General features: G+C 47.8%; 2 protein-coding genes across 2 annotated transcripts; both read left to right on the top strand.

Moving 5' to 3' along the window:
* The first annotated feature begins 3,968 nt into the window (after positions 1–3,968).
* Positions 3,969–7,279, top strand: LOC118936886 (spore wall protein 2-like). The gene is made up of 3 exons (XM_036934513.1): positions 3,969–4,133; positions 5,083–6,906; positions 7,262–7,279. The coding sequence occupies exons 2-3, from the start codon at positions 5,128–5,130 to the stop codon at positions 7,277–7,279; spliced, it is 1,797 nt and encodes a 598-aa protein (XP_036790408.1). The 5' UTR covers positions 3,969–4,133; positions 5,083–5,127.
* A 500-nt stretch (positions 7,280–7,779) lies between these two features.
* On the top strand, positions 7,780–22,326 carry LOC110500900 (cell surface glycoprotein 1). The gene is made up of 10 exons (XM_036960779.1): positions 7,780–10,152; positions 10,810–10,945; positions 11,420–11,565; positions 14,687–14,773; positions 15,998–16,183; positions 18,450–18,629; positions 19,651–19,863; positions 20,213–20,332; positions 20,460–20,600; positions 21,413–22,326. Exons 1-10 carry the CDS (start codon positions 7,813–7,815, stop codon positions 21,482–21,484), a joined length of 3,621 nt encoding a protein of 1,206 aa, XP_036816674.1. The 5' UTR covers positions 7,780–7,812; the 3' UTR covers positions 21,485–22,326.
* Positions 22,327–23,816: the final 1,490 nt, after the last annotated feature.

Below are 23,816 nucleotides of genomic sequence, written 5' to 3'. Positions count from 1 at the left end.
CTTCACTATGGTGAATCACTAAAACAATACAGAAATACACTACGGAAAAAGAAGGAACAGCATGTCAGAAATCAGCTCAATGCAATTGAAGAATCCATAGACTCTAACCACTTCTGGGAAAATTGGAAAACACTAAACAAACAACAACAAGAAGAATTATCTATCCAAAATGGAGATGTATGGGTAAACCACTTCTCCAATCTTTTTGGCTCTATAACAAAGAATAAAGAGCAAAAACATATACATGATCAAATACAGATCTTAGAATCATCTATTAAAGACTACCAGAACCCACTGGATTATCCAATTACATTGAATGAGTTACAGGACAAAATAAAAACCCTCCAACCCAAAAAGGCCTGTGGTGTTGATGGTATCCTTAATGAAATGATCAAATATACAGACAACAAATTCCAATTGGCTATACTAAAACTCTTTAACATCATACTTAGCTCTGGCATCTTCCCCAATATTTGGAACCAAGGACTGATCACCCCAATCCACAAAAGTGGAGACAAATTTGACCCCAATAACTACCGTGGAATATGCGTCAACAGTAACCTTGGGAAAATCCTCTGCATTATTATTAACAGCAGACTCGTACATTTCCTCAATGAAAACAATGTACTGAGCAAATGTCAAATTGGCTTTTTACCAAATTACCGTACAACAGACCATGTATTCACCCTGCACACCCTAATTGACAACCAAACAAACCAAAACAAAGGCAAAGTCTTCTCATGCTTTGTTGATTTCAAAAAAGCCTTCGACTCAATCTGGCATGAGGGTCTGCTATACAAACTGATGGAAAGTGGTGTTGGGGGTAAAACATACGACATTATAAAATCCATGTACACAAACAACAAGTGTGCGGTTAAAATTGGCAAAAAACACACACATTTCTTCACACAGGGTCGTGGGGTTAGACAGGGATGCAGCTTAAGCCCCACCCTCTTCAACATATATATCAACGAATTGGCGCGGGCACTAGAAAAGTCTGCAGCACCCGGCCTCCCCCTGCTAGAATCCGAAGTCAAATGTCTGCTGTTTGCCGATGATCTGGTGCTTCTGTCACCAACCAAGGAGGGCCTACAGCAGCACCTAGATCTTATGCACAGATTCTGTCAGACCTGGGCCCTGACAGTAAATCTCAGTAAGACCAAAATAATGGTGTTCCAAAAAAGGTCCAGTCACCAGGACCACAAATACAAATTCAATCTAGACACTGTTGCCCTAGAGCACACAAAAAACTATACATACCTTGGCCTAAACATCAGCGCCACAGGTAACTTCCACAAAGCTGTGAACGATCTGAGAGACAAGGCAAGAAGGGCATTCTATGCCATCAAAAGAAACATAAATTTCAACATACCAATTAGGATTTGGCTAAAAATACTTGAATCAGTCATAGAGCCCATTGCCCTTTATGGTTGTGAGGTCTGGGGTCCGCTCACCAACCAAGACTTCACAAAATGGGACAAACACCAAATTGAGACTCTGCACGCAGAATTCTGCAAAAATATCCTCCGTGTACAACGTAGAACACCAAATAATGCATGCAGAGCAGAATTAGGCCGATACCCACTAATTATCAAAATCCAGAAAAGAGCCGTTAAATTCTACAACCACCTAAAAGGAAGTGATTCACAAACCTTCCATAACAAAGCCATCACCTACAGAGAGATGAACCTGGAGAAGAGTCCCCTAAGCAAGCTGGTCCTGGGGCTCTGTTCACAAACACAAACACACCCTACAGAGCCCCAGGACAACAGCACAATTAGACCCAACCAAATCATGAGAAAACAAAAAGATAATTACTTGACACATTGGAAAGAATTAACAAAAAAACAGAGCAAACTAGAATGCTATTTGGCCCTAAACAGAGAGTACACAGCGGCAGAATACCTGACCACTGTGACTGACCCAAAATTAAGGAAAGCTTTGACTATGTACAGACTCAGTGAGCATAGCCTTGCTATTGAGAAAGGCCGCCGTAGGCAGACATGGCTCTCAAGAGAAGACAGGCTATGTGCTCACTGCCCACAAAATGAGGTGGAAACTGAGCTGCACTTCCTAACCTCCTGCCCAATGTATGACCATATTAGAGAGACATATTTCCCTCAGATTACACAGATCCACAAAGAATTCGAAAACAAATCCAAATTTGAAAAACTCCCATATCTACTGGGTGAAATTCCACAGTGTGCCATCACAGCAGCAAGATTTGTGACCTGTTGCCACGAGAAAAGGGCAACCAGTGAAGAACACACACCATTGTAAATACAACCCATATTTATGCTTATTTATTTTATCTTGTGTCCTTTAACCATTTGTACATTGTTAAAACACTGTATATATATATATAATATGACATTTGTAATGTCTTTACTGTTTTGAAACCTCTGTATGTGTAATGTTTACTGTTAATTTTTGTTGTTTTTCACTTTATATTTTCACTTTGTATGTTGTCTACCTCACTTGCTTTGGCAATGTTAACACATGTTTCCCATGCCAATAAAGCCCTTGAATTGAATTGAATTGAATTGACAGAGAGACAGAGAGAGGGGGGGAGAGAGAGAGAGGCAGAGAGAGAGAGAGGGGGGGGAGAGAGAGAGAGAGGCAGAGAGAGAGAGAGACAGAGAGAGACAGAGAGAGAGAGAGAGAGAGAGAGAGAGAGAGACAGAGACAGAGAGAGACAGAGACAGAAAGACAGAGAGAGAGAGAGAGAGAGAGAGACAGAGACAGAGAGACAGAGAGAGAGAGAGAGAGAGAGAGAGAGAGAGAGAGAGAGAGAGAGAGAGAGAGACAGAGAGAGAGAGAGAGACAGACAGAGAGAGACAGAGAGAGAGACAGAGAGAGACAGAGAGAGACAGAGAGAGAGAGAGAGAGAGAGAGAGACAGAGACAGAGAGAGAGAATCAAAAGTTACAGTTCCCAACTACTACTCAGACATATTTCTGTACTGTGTGACAGTGAGACAAAACATACTTGATGAACATGGTCATAAATACATCAGTACCAGATATACTTTAGAACAATGTCACAGTGACGTCATAATGGTATAAGTCCTTTAATAGTATAGCTCCATCCACTTACTAGTGTCACCAGTGTCGTTCACCGCGTATCTTTCATTCAGAATGGGCAATGTGCGACTGCGCTGGTTAACCTCCAACAACCTGAGACGACTAGCTAGTTCTCTTTGCAGGCGTCAGACAGAGAAACTGTCATACTGGTTCCACATTGTGTCATTGTTAATAAACATTACTATGAGGTTTAGATTAAATGAAGCTAGTTGAGTAGCCCCCGGGGGGTTTTGTTGTTACATGAACAGCCTGTTTTGCGTTCGTGTGCAACCGAGCCAAAGGATGTCAGATGCATATCTAGAGTAGACTAAAGTAGGCGAATAGATTACACACATCCCCTCGATATTGGTGGATTTTCATAGATGGTTGAAAATGGAGGTCAATGTGTGCTTTCACAAAATAATAGCACAACATGAAAATAAAAAAAATCATTGTTATTAATTGACATAAATACTAGGCCTAGGAGGTGTAGCCTACCACTTCTGTAGAAATGCTAATTAAAATACAAAAATAGACTGAATGCATGGGCTAATTGAGCATCTGGATATTAAATGTTTTTAACCCCTAGGAAACAAATGGCCGTAATGTTTATAGGACTCTCACTTTGACACTGATTTCTGTTCAGTCTCATGAAGGATACTTTTAATGAGATCAGATGACCCAGAACAGTGTTTCCCAGCCCTGGTCCTCCAGTACCCCCAACCCTGGTCCTCCAGCCCAACCCTGGTCCTCCAGCCCAACCCTGGTCCTCCAGTATCCCCAACAGTGTTTCCCAACCCTGGTCCTCCAGTACCCCCAACAGCCCAACCCTGGTCCTCCGGTACCCCCAACAGTGTTTCCCAACCCACGTACTGAAGCATACAGAGGCTGAGGAGAGAATAGAGATGCCTGCCTGGGGTATTCCTTACACATGTTCCAGGGCTGCTTGCCCCTTTCTCTTTTCTTCTAAATTCACCAGATTCCCGTTTTTTTTTTTCTAAGGCAAATCTCTGATCCGGACACAGGCAAGAATTTAAAAAGTAGCGAAGATCCTGATCATCAGTCAATGCTGGTAAGTCGGATATCGGCTTATATTATTTTGATTATTAAACTTTAATAGAAACAGATCAGCTTGCAACTCGCTATCTCAGGTCTCTATCATAAAGATTTGGTTCTATGGCACAGAGAATCATGGCACGCACACACACACACCACCAGCCTGATTAGCTTATAACACACCACCAGCCTGATTAGCTTATAGCACACCACCAGCGTGGTGCAGTCTCAATGAGAAATCAATCAAATCAAGGTCGTTGTTAATTATGCCTATAAGAGGTAAACGGTTTGTTTTTGTCGCCCATAGATTTACAACGCTTTGGTTGAATGTGACGATTAGCGGTTTTCAGAGAATGGATGAGAAAAACATATCTGCGTTTTATGGGAGACAGACAAAAGATGCTGAGTGCATGAAAACCCGGATCCGATTTAAGAAATAGGTTGAGATAGAACGAATGCGTGCGTTTTCCTATCCTGTGCTCAAAAGAACATATTTCTAACGCTACCCCTGCAGTTGCGGCAAAAGTTTGGCGTAATCGTTTATCATTTTGATTATCTGCAATGTTCAATGGAAGAATCTCGCACGAGATCTTATACGATCCGCAATAGCAACAGCATTTGCAACAGCATTTGCAACGTCATAATGATCAACAAAAAAAGGCCGACTGCAAGTAGCATCAATCATCCGTTGTACGGTTCAGCACCATGGACAGGGACAGTTCGCATTTAGATGTGTGTGGTTTTGGCGGGTATTATTGAACGCAGATGTGTAGTGACGCAGTTTTAGACGAATAACCCATTTGATTTCGCTCACTTGAGGATTGCATGCGTTCCCCGTACACCCTTATTTGGTCTAGCTGTGTAAATAGAACCAGTAAACGATTTTAGGCATAGATTTAGCTTGTAAACCCGATATGCAATTCCGATAATAATTTGACCATGGGTTCATTGCGGTCTTATTTTAGGACTGAGGATAGTGTGGTGGGGGATTTGATGGGCCAGCCTGAGCCATGGCTCATGGGAGGAAGTCAGAGAAGATCACCAGAATCCTGGGGCCCAGCCCTCCATCCTGCCCTGGCCATGCTGGATTCATAGAGAAAAAGCCAGGGACTATTAGGAGAATATTGGCCACCAGCCCTCCACCCTGCCCTGGACCCACAGGATCCACAGAAGAGTCTAATGAAGGACCTCATAATGAAGGACCTCAGAAAGAAAGACCACAGAGTTTGAGGAGTAAGGGCCCTCCGCCCTGCCTTGGCCCCTTATCCACAGGGGAGCCTACTAATGAAGGACTGATGAGCCTACTGATGAGTCTGAGCAGCAAAGGCCCAACTGAAGGACCTCATAATGGGCCTCGGAGTCTGAAGAGTGAGGACCATCCTCAGCACTCTCAGAGCACCAGCATTGAGGAGCTGGACAATAACAATGACGAGAGGACCCCTGGCCCTGCAGCACCTGTCCCTGTCCCTGCTAGTGCAACACAGGCCCACCCAAACCAAGCCTACAGCCACCTGACTCAGGCCCAGAACTACCCTCAGCAGCCAGATGCCCAGTCCCATCCCCGACATCCCCAGCAGCATTGCAGAGAGAGTCCAAACAGCCCCAGCACCAGGCCCACCTCTGACTCCCCATCCAGTCAGGAGAGCAAGCCCAGGACTGTTAAACCACCACCTGTCCTTACCAGTGCCAATCCTAACCAGCCGTGTCTGATTAGTCCCTCCGGTTCACCTCTTCCTGTCCCTGCTACAGCTAGTGTCTCCTCTGAGCCCCCGCTGAACCAGCCCGGTGACACCATTATCCCTGACAGCATGGATGAGGAGGAAGAGGAGGAGGAGGAGGACAGCTGCTCAGAGTATGACAACGTGGGTTCGGACGCGGAGGGTGTGGAGCAAGACATTGATCAGGTACTACAGGTGGAAGACCAGAGTATGCAGGTGAGGTACTACAAACACTATCCTGAGCCTCAGGATGGAAGTTATGTAGAGACTGAGGATGGCATCTATGTGGAACACCAAGACAGAACCTACGCGGAACACCAAGACAGAACCTACGTGCAACACCAAGACAGAACCTACGTGGAATGTGAAGACAGAACCTACGTGGAACACCAAGACAGAACCTACGTGGAATGTGAAGACAGAACCTACGTGGAACACCAAGACAGAACCTACGCGGAACACCAAGACAGAACCTACGCGGAACACCAAGACAGAACCTACGCGGAACACCAAGACAGAACCTACGTGGAACACCAAGACAGGACCTACGTGGAACACCAAGACAGAACCTACGTGGAATGTGAAGACAGAACTTACATAGAACACGAAGACGGAACCTACGTGGAATGTGAGGATGGTACCTATTGCCCCAAGGATGACTCCTATGTGGAGGGTAGTGTGGAGGGGAACAGCCTGGAGGGGGATGGGAGCAGCACTGGACAATGCAAACACACCAGGTCACTGTACGGACCTGAGTCTGAGGAAATGGTTATGTATAATGAAAGACTAGAGACACATACAAATCCCTGTATCTCATCTGAGCATCAGTTCAGTGACAATCCATGTCATGCCTCCAAGGCTGGAGATGAGGAGGAGAAAGGGAATGTGGAGGTGCAGGAGGAGGAGGTGGAGGGGCAGGAGGAAGTGGAGGGGCAGAAGGGGCAGGAGGAGGGGCAGAAGTTGCAGGAGCAGGTGGAGGGGCAGGAGGAGGTGGAGGGGCAGAAGGGGGAGGAGGAGGTGGAGGGGCAGAAGGGGCAGGAGGATGTGAAGGGGCAGAAGGGGGAGGAGGAGGTGGAGGGGCAGAAGGGGGAGGATGAGGTGGAGGGGCAGAAGGAGGAGGTGGAGGGGCAGAAGGGGCAGGAGGAGGTGGAGGGGCAGAAGAGGGAGGATGAGGTGGAGGGGCAGAAGGAGGAGGTGGAGGGGCAGAAGGGGGAGGATGAGGTGGAGGGGCAGAAGGGGGAGGAGGAGGTGGAGGGGCAGAAGGGGCAGGAGGAGGTGGAAGGGCAGAAGGGGCAGGAGGAGGTGGAGGGGCAGAAGGGGGAGGATGAGGTGGAGGGGCAGAAGGAGGAGGTGGAGGGGCAGAAGGGGCAGGAGGAGGTGGAAGGGCAGAAAGAGAAGAATTTCCCAGATGAGATGGGGGAAACAGAGGAAGAGCGGGATGTGACCACATACACAGAGGAGGATTCTGAGGAGACAGAGGACAGAGAGCAGGAGAAAACACCCAGCAGCCACCAGGAGAAATATGGGGAGAGGATGAGAGAGGGAGAGAGGCAGGAGGAGAGGATGAGAGAGAGAGGGGGGGAGAGGATGCGAGAGGGAGAGAGGGAGGGGGAGAGGAAGAGAGAGGGAGAGAGGGAGGGGGAGAGGATGAGGGAGGGAGAGACGGAGGAGGAGAGGATGAGAGAGGGAGAGAGGGAGGGGGAGTTGATGAGGGAGGGGGAGAGGATGAGAGAGGGAGAGAAGGAGGGGGAGAGGATGAGAGAGGGAGAGAGGGAGGGGGAGAGGATGAGAGAGAGGGAGGGGGAGAGGATGAGAGAGGGAGAGAGGGAGGGGGAGAGGACAAGGGAGAGAGAGAGGGAGGAGGAGAGGATGAGAGAGGGAGAGAGAATGAGAGAGGGAGGGAGGGAGGGGGAGAGGATGAGAGAGGGAGAGAGGGAGGGGGAGAGGACGAGGAAGGGAGAGAGGGAGGAGGAAAGGATGAGAGAGGGAGAGAGAATGAGAGGGGGAAAGAGGTGGGACCGAGACAGGGAGGACGGTGAGGTCTGCAGAGTGCAGGAGCAAACATCCAGCCGCCAGCGGAAGGAGGAGAGGATGAGAAAGGGAGATAGAGAAGACAATGATAGAGCGGAAGTTGAGGTCTTCTCTATAGGGAACTGTAACACCCCTGAGGACAGTAAGATCTCAGTGTGTATCTCACAGTCCCCACAAAGGGCCCCCTATAAGGGAAGTGGAGGGGGAAGGGATTGGACATGTGAAGCCCCTCAAAGGGCCCATAAGGAGGTGAAGAGGCAGGGGAAGGGAGGAGGACGGGGAGGAAGGAGTGAGAGGGGAGGTGTAAAGAGTGGGAGGGAAGTAGGAAGGGTCGTGAGGGAGACTGACAGGCAGGAATACACTGGCCACATAGTGTCTGAGATGAAGGTATACATGAGTAGCAGCAGCAGCTCAGAGACACAGGACTGCAGAGAGGCTGCCGTCAGGCCCAGACCACCAAGGCCCAGGCCCAGGCCTAGATCCGGGCCCAGCCCCAGCACCCCACACCCTCACCAGACACAATCCCACACTCAGCAGGCCAAGGCCCGCCCGAAACAAGCCCACCAGACCCACACCTACTTGACAGAGGTTCATACCCTCCCAAAACAGGCCTACCAGACCCACACCTACCTGACAGAGGTCGATCCCCTCCCAAAACAGGTCCAGAACCACCAGCTACAGGCCCAGAGCGACGTCCGACAACACCAGCAGACACAGAACTGTAGAGAAAGTGCTATCAGGCCTACACACAGATCTAGCCCCAACACACCACACCCTCAACCCCCCCAGACCCCGGCCCAAATGCAGCACATCCAGGCCCACCAAATCCAAGCCCAGTATAGACAGGCCCCGCCGACACAGGCCCAGATGCATAAGAGACAAGCACCCACCCACCCGACACATGCCCAGACCAACAAGAGACAAGCACCCACCCACCCAACACAGGCCCAGACCAAGCAGCACCACAAAGAGAGTCCCGTCAGTCCCAGCCACAGCCCTAGGCCCACCTCTGACAGCCCTAGGCCCATCTCTGATAGCCCTAGGCCCATCTCTGACAGCCCTTGGCCCATCTCTGACAGCCCTAGGCCCATCTCTAACAGCCCTAGGCCCATCTCTGACAGCCCTAGGCCCACCTCTGACAGTCCTAGGCCCATCTCTGACAGCCCTAGGCCCATCTCTGACAGCCCTAGGCCCACCTCTGACAGCCCTAGGCCCATCTCTGATAGCCCTAGGCCCATCTCTGACAGCCCTTGGCCCACCTCTGACAGTCCTAGGCCCATCTCTGACAGCCCTAGGCCCACCTCTGACAACCCTAGGCCCACCTCTGACAACCCTAGGCCCACCTCTGACAACCCTAGGCCCATCTCTGACAGCCCTAGGCCCATCTTTGACAGCCCTAGGCCCACCTCTGACAGTCCTAGGCCAATCTCTGACAGCCCTAGGCCCACCTCTGACAACCCTAGGCCCACCTCTGACAACCCTAGGCCCACCTCTGACAACCCTAGGCCCATCTCTGACAGCCCTAGGCCCATCTTTGACAGCCCTAGGCCCACCTCTGACAGCCCTAGGCCCACCTCTGACAGCCCTAGGCCCACCTCTGTCAGCCCTAGGCCCATCTCTGACAGCCCTAGGCCCATCTCTGACAGCCCTAGGCCCATCTCTGACAGCCCTAGGCCCATATTTGACAGCCCTAGGCCCACCTCTGACAGCCCTAGGCCCACCTCTGACAGCCCTAGGCCCACCTCTGACAGCCCTAGGCCCATCTCTGACAGTCCTAGGCCCACGTCTGACAGCCCTAGGCCCATCTCTGACAGCCCTGGGCCCACCTCTGACAGCCCTAGGCCCACCTCTGACAGTCCTAGGCCCATCTCTGACAGCCCTGGGCCCACCTCTGACAGCCCTAGGCCCACCTCTGACAGCCCTAGACCCACCTCTGACAGCCCTAGACCTGCCCCACCTCCCAGCCACAATGCCCAGACACAGGAACACACTCCCAACACCCAACAGACCGAGCAGCATTGCAGAGAGACCACCACCAGTTTGAGCGCCAAGCCTCCGTCTCCTCTCCTCCAGGAGAGCCACCAGACCCAGACCTATCAGCCTCGCAGAGACAGCACCACCAGCCCCAGTCCAAGGCCCACTTCTGACTCCTCATCCATCCTGGACAAACATCCCAGGGCTGTAAAACTATCAACATCACCAGGTCCACCAGCTTCACACCACAACACAGAGCCACAGAGGGAGTACCCCGAGGAGAGACAGACACGGACACAGACACACAAACAGGTAACTAACTAACTGCCTGATGCTGCCAACTCCACAGGGTTTGTTTTGTGTTATTAGTTTACTTGACAGGGACCATGTACAACAAACATTGCACCAGATTTGACCTACATCTCATCTGCAGTCGTGTTCCTGTCTGATGTTAGTAAGATCTCCCCTCTGTCTGTTCCAGTTGTTAGTAAGATCTCCCCTCTGTCTGTTCCAGTTGTTAGTAAGATCTCCTCTCTGTCTGTTCCAGTTGTTAGTAAGATCTCCCCTCTGTCTGTTCCAGTTGTTAGTAAGATCTCCCCTCTGTCTGTTCCAGTTGTTAGTAAGATCTCCTCTCTGTCTGTTCCAGTTGTTAGTAAGATCTCCCCTCTGTCTGTTCCAGTTGTTAGTAAGATCTCCCCTCTGTCTGTTCCAGTTGTTAGTAAGATCTCCTCTCTGTCTGTTCCAGTTGTTAGTAAGATCTCCCCTCTGTCTGTTCCAGTTGTTAGTAAGATCTCCCCTCTGTCTGTTCCAGTTGTTAGTAAGATCTCCCCTCTGTCTGTTCCAGTTGTTAGTAAGATCTCCCCTCTGTCTGTTCCAGTTGTTAGTAAGATCTCCTCTCTGTCTGTGACAGTTGTTAGTAAGATCTCCTCTCTGTCTGTTACAGTTGTTAGTAAGATCTGTCTATTCCAGATGCCCCACAACATCTCAGAGCAGTGGCCTGGCACGCCCCACTGTCCAGAGCCCCGGGCCCTACAGGAGGACAGTAACAACACACCTCGGCCTGAACCAACACAGAACAACGCCTCGTTCCCCAGCTTCGTGGATGGTAAATATTTGTTCTCTGTATAGTTCATTGATTCCATACCTGAGTAATGGACCTTTGATTATGATATAACCATTTATTGCTCTTTCTGGTCTCTGGTGTGGTGTGCATATCTGATGATTTTATAATGCTGCAACCACATTGCTGAAGCAATGGGACAATTAAATGGTCTGAATGTGAATGTGAATGTGAATGTGAATCTGAATCTGAATCTAAATGTGAATCTGAATCTGAATCTGAATCTAAATGTGAATCTGAATGTGAATGTGAATCTGAATTTGAATGTGAATGTGAATCTAAATGTGAATGTGAATGTGAATCTGAATCTGCATCTGAATCTGAATCTAAATCTGAATCTGAATCTGAATTTGAATCTGAATCTGAATCTGAATCTGAATCTGAATCTGAATGTGAATCTGTCTGGATCTGAGTCACGGCTTCTTGTCTATAAATAAATCCATATTTCTCATTTCCCAGTCCCAGGTCCGTGTGAGCCCGAGGACCTGATTGATGGCATCATCTTTGCTGCTAACTACCTGGGTTCCACCCAGCTGCTGTCTAACAAGAACCCATCTAAAGGAACACGCATGGCCCAGGCGCAGGAGGCTGTCAGCCAGGTCAAGGTATGGTGTGTGGGTGTGGTGTGTGTGGGTGTGTGTGTGTGTGGTGTGTGTTGATTCTTCTATCCTTGTGGCAACCTAAATTCCCCCCAATTCCCCACAAGGATAATAAAACAGGACAATTCTCCCTCAACGGGACATTTCTCACGTCCCCAAGAGGACAAAGGCTATTTTAAGTTTAGGGTTTAGGGTTATGAGTTACGGGTTATGGGTTATGGGTTATGAGTTCCGGGTTACGGGTTAGGGTTATGGGTTATGGGTTATGGGTTAGGGTTAGGGTTAGGGTTAGGGTTATGGGTTATGGGTTATGGGTTAGGGTTAGGGTTAGGGTTATGGGTTATGGGTTATGGGTTATGGGTTATGGGTTATGGGTTACGGGTTAGGGTTAGGGTTAGGGTTATGGGTTATGGGTTATGGGTTATGAGTTAGGGTTATGGGTTATGGGTTATGGGTTATGAGTTACGGGTTACGGGTTAGGGTTATGGGTTATGGGTTATGGGTTAGGGTTAGGGTTAGGGTTAGGGTTATGGGTTAGGATTATGGGTTATGGGTTATGGGTTATGGGTTATGGGTTAGGGTTAGGGTTAGGGTTAAGGTTAGGGTTAGGGGTTATTGTTAGGGTTATGGGTTAGGGTTATGGGTTAGGGTTATGGGTTATGGGTTAGGATTATGGGTTATGGGTTAGGGTTATGGGTTATGGGTTATGGGTTATGGGTTAGGGTTAGAGTTAGGGTTAGGGTTATGGGTTAGGGTTAGGGTTATGGGTTAGGATTATGGGTCATGGGTTATGGGTTAGGGTTATGGGTTATGGGTTATGGGTTATTGTTATGGGTTAGGATTATGGGTTAGGGTTATGGGTTGGAGTTATGGGTTATGGGTTAAGGTTAGGGTTATGGGTAAGGGTTATGGGTTAGGGTTATGGGTTATGGGTTAGGGTTATGGGTTATGGGTTAGGGTTAGGGTTAGGGTTATGGGTTAGGATTATGGGTTATGGGTTACAGTTATTGGTTAGGGTTATGGGTTATGGGTTATGGGTTAGGGTTATGGGTTAGGATTATAGGTTATGGGTTAGGGTTATGGGTTATGGATTAGGGTTATAGGTTATGGGTTAGGATTATGGGTCATGGGTTAGGGTTAGGGTTATGGGTTAGGATTATGGGTTATGGGTTAGGGTTATGGGTTATGGGTTATGGGTTAGGGTTAGGATTATGGGTTATGGGTTAGGGTTATGGATTAGGGTTATGGGTTATGGGTTATGGGTTATGGGTTAGGGTTATGGGTTAGGGTTAGGGTTATGGGTTAGGGTTATGGGTTATGGGTTATGGGTTATGGGTTAGGGTTATAGTTATTGTTATGGGTTAGGATTATGGGTTAGGGTTATGGGTTGGGGTTATGGGCTATGGGTTAGGGTTAGGGTTAGGGTTATGGGTTAGGGTTATGGGTTAGGGTTATGGGTTAGGGTTATGGGTTATGGGTTAGGGTTAGGGTTAGGGTTATGGGTTAGGATTATGGGTTAGGGTTATTGGTTAGGGTTATGGGTTATGGGTCATGGGTTAGGGTTATGGGTTAGGATTACAGGTTATGGGTTAGGGTTATGGGTTAGGGTTATGGGTTATGGGTTAGGGTTATGGGTTATGGGTTAGGATTATGGGTTATGGGTTAGGGTTATGGGTTAGGGTTATGGGTTATGGGTTAGGGTTATGGGTTAGGATTATAGGTTATGGGTTAGGGTTATGGGTTATGTGTTAGGGTTATGGGTTAGGGTTATGGGTTAGGGTTATGGGTTAGGATTATGGGTTAGGGTTATGGGTTAGGGTTATGGGTTAGGGTTATTGGTTATGGATTAGGGTTATGGGTTAGGGTTATGGGTTAGGGTTATGGGTGATGGGTTAAGGTTATGGGTTAGGGTTATGGGTTAGGGTTATGGGTTAGAGTAAGGGGTTAGTGGTTAGGTTTAGGGTTAGGGTTAGGGATAGGGCAAGGGGTTAGTGGTTAGGTTTAGGGTTAGGGTTAGGGATAGGGTAAGGGGTTAGTGGTTAGGTTTAGGGTTAGGGTTAGGGATAGGGTAAGGGGTTAGTGGTTAGGTTTAGGGTTAGGGAAAATAGGATTTTGAATGGAAATTAATTTCAGTTCCCCACGAGGACAGGAGAACATAATGTGTGTGTGGTGTGTGTATTACACCCCTGATCTTATATTAGCATTGTGCTGTCTGACTAACTGACCAGGCTAATGTTGTTATATTAGCATTGTGCTTTCTGACTAACTGACCAGGCTAATGCTGTTATATTTGCATTGTGCTTTCTGACTAGTTGACCAGGCTAATGTTGTTATATTAGTATTGTGCTTTCTGACTAACTGACCAGGCTAATGTTGTTTGTTATATTAGTATTGTGCTGTCTGACTAGTTGACCAGGCTAAGTTTGTTATATTAGCATTGTGCTTTCTGACTAGTTGACCAGGCTAATGTTGTTATATTAGCATTGTGCTGTCTGACTAGTTGACCAGGCTAATTTTGTTATATTAGTATTGTGCTGTCTGACTAGTTGACCAGGCTAATTTTGTTATATTAGCATTGTGCTGTCTGACTAGTTGACCAGGCTAATTTTGTTATAATAGTATTGTGCTGTCTGACTAGTTGACCAGGCTAATTTTGTTATATTAGTATTGTGCTGTCTGACTAGTTGACCAGGCTAAGTTTGTTATATTAGCATTGTGCTTTCTGACTAGTTGACCAGGCTAATGTTGTTATATTAGCATTGTGCTGTCTGACTAGTTGACCAGGCTAATGTTGTTATATTAGCATTGTGCTTTCTGACTAACTGACCAGGCTAATGTTGTTATATTAGCATTGTGCTGTCTGACTAACTGACCAGGCTAATGTTGTTATATTAGCATTGTGCTGTCTGACTAGTTGACCATGCTAAGTTTGTTATCCATTCAATGTTCAAGATGATATTGTTTTTTTGTGTTTTTTTTACGCATCTGATGTCTTGATCTATGGATGTCAGTTGGTCTGTTCATCGACGTTAGTCCTAATAGTAAGGAAATGTACCTTGTGAGTGCCCTTTCTAACCACACGATGGCGATCTCTCATTCCTTTTTGACCATGGTGGTTTGACCACAGAGCCAAGATGGAGACTCTCAGACGGTGACAGAAGTGGACCTCTTCATCTCCACCAAGGCTGTCAAAGTGCTGAATGCCGACTCACAGGTGTGTGACTGTGAGAGAATTATTTAACTTCTTATCTCTGAGTTAATAAAAAAAAACAGGGTGTATTTCTTCTCTGTAACGCCAAGTCTGGGACCATCCATTCACACACATGTAGACAATGCATCTTTTGACGGCAATATTCACCCGACGGCGAAAATCACGTACACAGTAAATCGTAAATGTTGGGTTCCATCAGAAATTAACTTTAGATGTTCAAGCGCCCTGTAATGTGGATCTAATGTGTCCAGGAAACCTGCCCAAAGCTTCATTTGATTCTGTTTCATAAAATTCCTCTGGCGCGCTGCTGTATCTTTAGGGGCCATTTTGTTGAGGACCGTCCACTCCACACAGAGTTATTACCACAGCAGCCATATATATTATTTACCCCCCCCAGGAGACGCTGATGGACAGTTATTACCACAGCAGCCATATATATTATTTACCCCCCCCAGGAGACGCTGATGGACAGTTATTACCACAGCAGCCATATATATTATTTACCCCCCAGGAGACGCTGATGGACAGTTATTACCACAGCAGCCATATATATTATTTACCCCCCCAGGAGACGCTGATGGACAGTTATTACCACAGCAGCCATATATATTATTTACCCCCCCCAGGAGACGCTGATGGACAGTTATTACCACAGCAGCCATATATATTATTTACCCCCCAGGAGACGCTGATGGACAGTTATTACCACAGCAGCCATATATATTATTTACCCCCCCCAGGAGACGCTGATGGACAGTTATTACCACAGCAGCCATATATATTATTTACCCCCCCCCCCCCCCCCAGGAGACGCTGATGGACAGTTATTACCCCAGCAGCCATATATATTATTTACCCCCCCAGGAGACGCTGATGGACAGTTATTACCCCAGCAGCCATATATATTATTTACCCCCCCAGGAGACGCTGATGGACAGTTATTACCACAGCAGCCATATATATTATTTACCCCCCCAGGAGACGCTGATGGGCAGTTATTACCACAGCAGCCATATATATTATTTACCCCCCCAGGAGACGCTGATGGACAGTTATTACCCCAGCAGCCATATATATTATTTACCCCCCCAGGAGACGCTGATGGACAGTTATTACCACAGCAGCCATATATATTATTTACCCCCCCCCCCCCCCCCCCCCCCCCAGGAGACGCTGATGGACAGTTATTACCACAGCAGCCATATATATTATTTGCCCCCCCCCCAGGAGACGCTGATGGACAGTGCATTGCGTTCCATATCCTACATCGCAGACATCGGGAGCATCGTGGTTCTGATGGCTCGGACCCGTATGGCAGACACATCCTCGCAGGACTGTAGTGAAGCTGATCTCTCCTGCTCAGAGGGACCGAGACGGTACAGAATGATCTGCTATGTCTTCGAGTCAGAGGACGTGAGTGGTATTGTATTCTGTTTTTGTTCTATTCTAGGCTATTCTGATCTGTTCTGTTTTCTATCCCCCCCCCATGCTCTCCCTTTGTATACTGCTGAATATCATTTATTTATTGGGGATTTTGGTCTCTGATTATTGATTATTGATTACCAGTGTTCGCAGAAGAAGGTTGCTAAATTTAAAACACACCATTTTTGATTAAGCAATTTCTATACACTGTCTACAGTACAAGACTACTGAACATCATTTATAAGCTTTGAAAATGATTATTGCAGAGGCCTGCTTTATACGTCTCTCATTTTGGCTTTCCTATAACACCAGTTATATACTACATGACCAAAAGTATGTGGACACCTGCTCGTCGAACATCTCATTCTGAAATCATGGCCGTTAATATGGAATTGGTCCCCCCTTTGCTGTTATAACACTCTTCTGGGAAGGCTTTCCACTAGATGTAGGAACATTGCTGTTATAACAGCCTCCACTCTTCTGGGAAGGTTTTCCACTAGATGTTGGAACATTTCTGCTATAACAGCATCCACTCTTCTAGGAAGGCTTTCCACTAGATGTTGGAACATTGCTGCTATAACAGCCTCCACTCTTCTGGGAAGGCTTTCCACTAGATGTTGGAACATTGCTGCTATAACAGCCTCAACTCTTCTGGGAAGGCTTTCCACTAGATGTTGGATCATTGCTGCAGGGGGACTTGCTTCCATTCAGCCTTAAGAGCATTAGTGAGGTCGTGCATTGATGTTGGGCGATTAGGCCTGGCTGGCAGTTGCCGTTCCGATTCATCCCAAAGGTGTTCGATGAGGTTGAGATCAGGGCCTTCTACAGGCCAGTCAAGGTCTTGCACACTGATCTCAACAAACCATTTCTGTATGGACCTCGATTTGTGCAAGGGGGGCATTGTCATGCTGAAACAGGAAAGGGCCTTCCCCAAACTGTTTCCACAAAGTTAGAAGCACAGAATCGTCTACAATGTCATTGTATGCTGTAGAGTTTAGATTTCCCTTCACTAGAACTAAAGCCCCCGAACCATGAAAAACAGACCCAGACCATTAGTCCTCCTCCACCAAACTTTACAGTTGGCACCATGCATTGGGGCAGGTAGTGTTCTCCTGGCATCCTCCAAACCCCGATAAGTCCGTCAGACTGCCAGATGGTGAAGTGTGATTCACTCCAGAGAACGTGTTTCCACTGCTCCCATGTCCAATGGCAGCCAGCTTTACACCACTCCAGCCAACACTTGGCATTGCGCATGGTGATCTTAGGCTTGGGTTTGGTTGCCAAGGAAACCCATTTCATGAAGCTCCTAACAAATAGTTATTGTGCCGAAGTTGCTTCCAGAGGCAGTTTGGAACTCGTAGTGTGTTGCAACTGAGGACAGACGGTTTTTTGAATGCTACGCGCTTCAGCACTCGACGGTCCCCGGTCTGTGAGCTTGTGTGGCCTACCACTTCACGGCTGAGCCGTTGTTGTGCCTAAATGTTTCCGCCTCACAATAACAGCACTTACAGTTAACCGGGGCAGCTCTAGCAGGGATAGTGATGAACGGTGGCATCCTATGACGACGCCATGTAGAAAGTCACTAAGCTCTTCTGTAAAGCCAATTTACTGCCAATGTTTGTCTATGGAGATTGTATGGATGCGTGCTCGATTTTTAGACACCTGTCAGCAACGGGTGTGGCTGAAATAGCCAAATCCACTAATTGGAAGGGGTGTCCACATACTTTTGTATATATAGTGTATCTTCATTCATCATTTCAGTTGGTCCTTAACCAGTGCTCTCTCCCACTTCTGTATTGGTGTCAACTTGAATAGCCTGTCACTTCTGTTGAATAGTTTCTCCCTCTCCCCTCCCCCTCCCCCCTCTTTCCTCCCTTCTCCCCTCCCCTCTCCCCTCTCCCCTCCCCTCCCCCTCTCCCCTCTCCCCTCTCCCTCTCTCTCTCTCCTCCCCTCCCCCTCCCCCCTCTTCCCTCCCTTCTCCCCTCCCCTCTCCCTCTCTCTCCTCCCCTCCCCCCTCTCCTCTCCCCTCCCCTCTCCCTCTCTCTCCTCTCCCTCTCCCTCTCTCTCCCCCCGCTCCCCTCTCCCTCTCTCTCCTCCCCCCTCTCCCTCTCTCTCCTCCCCCCTCTCCCCTCCCCTCTCCCTGTCTCTCCTCGCCCTCTCCCTCTCTCTCCTCCCCCTCTCCCTCTCTCTCCTCCTCTCCCTCGCCCTCTCCCTCTACTGCCCTCCCCTGTCCCCTCCCTCTCCCTCTCCTCCCCAGGCCCAGCTCATTGCCCAGTCCATCGGCCAGGCGTTCAGCGTTGCCTACAGGGAGTTCCTCCGTGCCAACGGGATCAACCCTAAGGACCTGAGTCAGAAACAATACAGTGACATCATCAATTCCCAGGAAATGTACAATGACGACCTGGTCCATTTCTCAAACTCTGACAACTGTAAAGAGGTGTGTGTGTGTGTGTGTGTACGTGTGCGCGTACGTGCGTGCGCTTGCATCCGCGCCTATATGCGTGCATGAAACACTGATAGACCAGTGTAAAGAGGTGTGACGGCATGCTGTAGTGATTGTTGACCGTGATTCATGACCCTAGATACACTCCGTCAACACAGTATAGATAGCAGATTACAGTAGAGTAGATATTGAGACTCCACTCTTCTGGGAAGGCTTTCCACCAGATGTTGGAACATTGCTGCTATAACAGCCTCCATTCTTCTGGGAAGGCTTTCCACTAGATGTTGGAACATTGCTGCTATAACAGCCTCCATCCTTCTGGGAAGGCTTTCCACTAGATGTTGGAACATTGCTGCTATAACAGCCTCTACTCTTCTGGGAAGTCTTTCCACTAGATGTTGGAACATTGCTGCTATAACAGCCTCCATTCTTCTGGGAAGGCTTTCCACTAGATGTTGGAACATTGCTGCTATAACAGCCTCCATTCTTCTGGGAAGGCTTTCCACTAGATGTTGGTACATTGCTGCTATAACAGCCTCCACTCTTCTGGGAAGTCTTTCCACTAGATGTTGGAACATTGCTGCTATAACAGCCTCCATTCTTCTGGGAAGGCTTTCCACTAGATGTTGGAACATTGCTGCTATAACAGCCTCCACTCTTCAGGGAAGGCTTTCCACTAGATATTGGAACATTGCTGCTATAACAGCCTCCACTCTTCAGGGAAGACTCTAGCTAGACAGCGCAAATATGTTTACCAAAGTTCAGGATCTATTTTAGCCATTCAGAAAGCTAATCAAATTACACTGAATAGTACAAGTAATTAGTGCTCTTGCTTCAGTGAGACCACTACTTAAATTCTGCATATATATTTGTTATATACTTTGTGTTATTATTATTTTTCATATTTTTCATATTTTTATTACCAACTAAAATCCAGTTTATAAGATATACTAATCACTTCTACTTAAAGATATATATAAATATCTGTCTCTGTGTCTGTTTGTGTGTCTCCCAGCTGGAGTTGGAGAAGCAGAAGGGAGAGAGCCTAGGTGTGGTGATAGTGGAGTCTGGCTGGGGCTCCATCCTGCCAACAGTTATACTAGCTAACATGTTGAACAGCGGCCCGGCTGCCCGCTCTGGGAAACTCAGCGTCGGGGACCAGATCATGTCCATTAACAACACCAGCCTGGTGGGCCTGCCGTTAGCTACCTGCCAAGGCATCATCAAGGTCTGGAGCATACAGTCGACTCTGCTCTTTTATCAGTCACGAAGGAAAGGAGATGGGGAGTAGAGGAAAGGAAGCCATTATAGAGCATTGAGATTGAGACACAACCATTCTAGTGTTGAGATTGAGACACAGCCATTCTAGTGTTGAGATTGAGACACAGCCATTCTAGGAAGCCATTCTAGTGGGGAGATTGAGACACAGCCATTCTAGGAAGCCATTCTAGTGTGGAGATTGAGACACAGCCATTCTAGGAAGCCATTCTAGTGTGGAGATTGAGACACAGCCATTCTAGGAAGCCATTCTAGTGTTGAGACAGGTGTCATTTATCGTGTTCCGGTTGTCCTGCCAGGGTCTGAAGAGCCAGGTGCAGGTGAAGCTGAGCATCGTGAGTTGTCCTCCTGTCACCACCGTCCTCATCAAGAGACCTGACCTCAAGTTCCAGCTGGGCTTCAGTGTTCAGAACGGCATCGTGAGTAGGATTATGATACCGTTATAATGCGTTATAAGTCTTGTCATAACCATGTATAACCTCTCTCAAAATGATCCTGATAACAGCCATTTGGATTCAGAGATGTGTTTTCTTTCTCTCTCCTCAGATCTGCAGTCTGATGCGTGGAGGTATCGCGGAGCGAGGAGGGGTGCGAGTCGGCCACAGGATCATTGAGATCAATGGGCAGAGTGTGGTTGCCATGCCGCATGAGAAGATAGTCCAGACCCTGTCTGTGTCAGTGGGAGAGGTGAGCATCAGATTCCAATGACAGTTAGGTAACTGACAACTTTATACACGTTCAATTTATATCCTATCAGAGCCCGAAACAGACGAATCAGAAGGTGCTTTTACACCTGCATTGCTTGCTGTTTGGGGTTTTAGGCTGGGTCTCTGTACAGCACGTACATCAGCTGATGTACGAAGGGCTATATAAATACATTTGATTTTATACAAATACAAGTGTGTCTTCACAATTAGCACTGATATGATTCTCTTCTCCTCCTCACCCTCTTCCCCTCCTCCTCATCCTCCTCCTCCTTCTCCTCCTCCCTCCCTCTCCTCCTCCTCCTCCTCCTGTCCTCCCTCTCCTCTTCCTCCTCTCCTCCCCTACCTCTCCTCCTCCTCCTCATCCTCCTCCTCTCTCCCTCATCCTACTTCTCCTCCTCCTCCTCCTGTCCTCTCTCTCCTCCTCCTCCTCCTCTCCTCCCCTACCTCTCCTCCTCATCCTCCTCCTCTCCCCCTCCTCCTCATCCTCCTCCTCTCTCCCTCCTCCTACTTCTCCTCCTCCTCCTACCTCTCCTCCCTCTCCTCCTCCTCCTCATTTCCTACCTCTCCTGTGTCCCCTCCTCCTCCTCTCCTCTCCTTCTCTTCTCTTCCCTCTCCTCCTTCTCTCCTTCTCTCCTCCCTCTTTTCCTTCTCTTCTCATCCTCCCCCTTCTCTCCTCCTCCTCCTCCCCCATCTTCATCCTCTCCTAACTGTCCTCCTCCTCCTCCTCCTCAACCTCCCCTCCCTGTTCTGCTCCTCTTCCTCCTCTCCCCCTCCCCTCCTCCTCTCTGTCAGATCAACATGAAGACCATGCCTGCAGTGATGTTCAGACTGTTAACAGGGCAGGAGATTCCCGTCTACATTTAGACTCTCCATGTCAGAGTTCTAAATTGCACCCTATTCCCTATGTAGTGCACTACTTTAGACCAGGACCCATAGGGTTCCGGTCAAAAGTAGTGCACAATGTAGGGAATAGGGTGCAATTTATTACGCACGCCTTATCTGCATCTCTTTCTGTGTACTCGCTCACTGCTTCTGCATGTCTAGGAGAAGTTGAACAGACGGGGTGGTCGACAGGCAGTGGAGCCATTAAAATGAGCCTGTCCTCCGATTTACAGTGACACCAGCCCCCACTGGTGCCAGGGTGATACAGTGGGAACATGTATTTTCCTGTTACTCGACTGACAGGGATTACCCCATTCTCAACTTAAGGCTTCTGTCAAATATATCGAAGAGCTACACAGTCATAATGGCTTGAAATGTACATAACATAAGCTGTGTGTGTGTGTGTGTGTATGTTTGTGTAGTGTGTGTGTGTGTGTGTGTGTGTGTGTATGTGTGTGTAGTGTGTGTGTTGTGTGTGTGTGTGTGTGTAGTGTGTGTGTGTGTGTGTGTGTGTGTGTGTAGTGTGTGTGTGTGTGTTGTGTGTGTGTGTGTGTGTGTGTGTGTGTGTTGTGTGTGTGTGTGTGTGTGTGTGTGTGTACTGTACATGCAAGGTCTTTAACGTTTTCTTATGACGAGAGATTCCAAACACAGCACATTTTATTTTCAATGTATTCCTTCTTTTTTATTTTATTTTTCTTTTATAACATGCAAGATTATGAGCTGTAGTTGTCCTGTAAATAATTTGTCGGTCTGTCATTATTGTTCATTATAACCTGGGTGGTTTGAGACCTGGGTGGTTTGAGACCTGGGTGGTTTGAGACTTGAGACCTGGGTGGTTTGAGACTTGGGTGGTTTGAGACTTGGGTGGTTTGAGACCTGGGTGGTTTGAGACCTGGGTGGTTTGAGAGCTGGGTGGTTTGAGACCTGGGTGGTTTGAGACCTGGGTGGTTTGAGAGCTGGGTGGTTTGAGACCTGGGTGGTTTGAGACCTGGGTGGTTTGAGAGCTGGGTGGTTTGAGACCTGGGTGGTTTGAGACCTGGGTGGTTTGAGACCTGGGGTGGTTTGAGACCTGGGTGGTTTGAGAGCTGGGTGGTTTGAGACATGTGTGGTTTGAGACCTGGGTGGTTTGAGACCTGGGTGGTTTGAGACCTGGGTGGTTTGAGACCTGTGTGGTTTGAGACCTGGGTGGTTTGAGACCTGGGGTGGTTTGAGACCTGGGTGGTTTGAGACCTGGGTGGTTTGAGACCTGGGTGGTTTGAGACCTGGGTGGTTTGAGACCTGGGGTGGTTTGAGACCTGGGTGGTTTGAGACCTGGGTGGTTTGAGACCTGGGTGGTTTGAGACCTGGGTGGTTTGAGACCTGGGGTGGTTTGAGACCTGGGTGGTTTGAGACCTGGGTGGTTTGAGACCTGGGTGGTTTGAGACCTGAATGCTGATTGTCTCTGACAGCCATGGTATATCAGACAGTATACCACGGGTATAACATCTTAACCAATACATCATAGGACAAGGCTATTCTTTAATAGCAGGGGTATTGTAGCCCGGTCTGTCGTTGGAGCGCCTCTCTGGCCAATGCATGACCACTACCTTAGGAGTTGGCAAGACAGCACAAACAGATCTGGAACCAGGCTAGGAGGTATTGAGCTACAGTCTATTCCCTATATAGTACTCTACTGTTGACCAAAACCCATATGGCTCTGGTCTAAAGTAGTGCACTATATAGAGAATAGGGCTCTACAGGGCTCTGGTCTAAAGTAGTGCACTATATAGGGAGTAGGGTTCTATAGGGCTCTGGTCTAAAGTAGTGCACTATATAGGGAATAGGGTGCCATTTGGTACGCATTCTGCAGTTGAAGTAGGAAGTTTACATACACCTTAGCCAAATACATTTCAGCTCCGTTTTTCACAATTACTGACATTTAATCCCAGTAAAAAGTATCTGTCTTTGGTCAGTTAGGATCACCACTTTATTTTAAGAATGTGAAATGTCAGAATAATAGTAGAGAGAATGATTTATTTCAGCTTTTATTTATTTCATCACATTCCCAGTGGGTCAGAAATTTACATACACTCAATTAGTATTTGGTAGTATTTAGTATTTGCCTTTAAATTGTTTAACTTGGGTCAAATGTTTCGGGTAGCCTTCCACAAGTTCTCCACAATAAGTTGGGTGAATTTTGGCCCATTCCTCCTGACAGAGCTGGTGTAACTGAGTCAGGTTTGCAGGCCTCCTTGCTCGCAAACACTTTTTCAGTTCTGCGCAAAAATGTTCTATGGGATTGAGGTCAGGGCTTTGTGGTGGCCACTTAAATAGC

Source organism: Oncorhynchus mykiss, chromosome 2 (assembly GCF_013265735.2).
Source record: "Oncorhynchus mykiss isolate Arlee chromosome 2, USDA_OmykA_1.1, whole genome shotgun sequence".
Classification (NCBI taxonomy): Eukaryota; Metazoa; Chordata; class Actinopteri; order Salmoniformes; family Salmonidae; genus Oncorhynchus; species Oncorhynchus mykiss.
This window is presented reverse-complemented; position numbering and strand designations above follow the sequence as displayed.

Bases quoted from the DNA above. Each gene is read 5' to 3' on its own strand.
- LOC110500900 (XM_036960779.1), top strand. From the start codon at position 7,813: ATGAGAGAGGGAGAGAGAATGAGAGGGGGAAAGAGGTGGGACCGAGAC. The intron at 16,184-18,449 runs GTGAGTGGTATT...TCTCCTCCCCAG, and splicing joins ATGTCTTCGAGTCAGAGGAC to GCCCAGCTCATTGCCCAGTC. The intron at 20,333-20,459 runs GTGAGTAGGATT...CTCTCTCCTCAG, and splicing joins TCAGTGTTCAGAACGGCATC to ATCTGCAGTCTGATGCGTGG.
- LOC118936886 (XM_036934513.1), top strand. From the start codon at position 5,128: ATGGCTCATGGGAGGAAGTCAGAGAAGATCACCAGAATCCTGGGGCCC.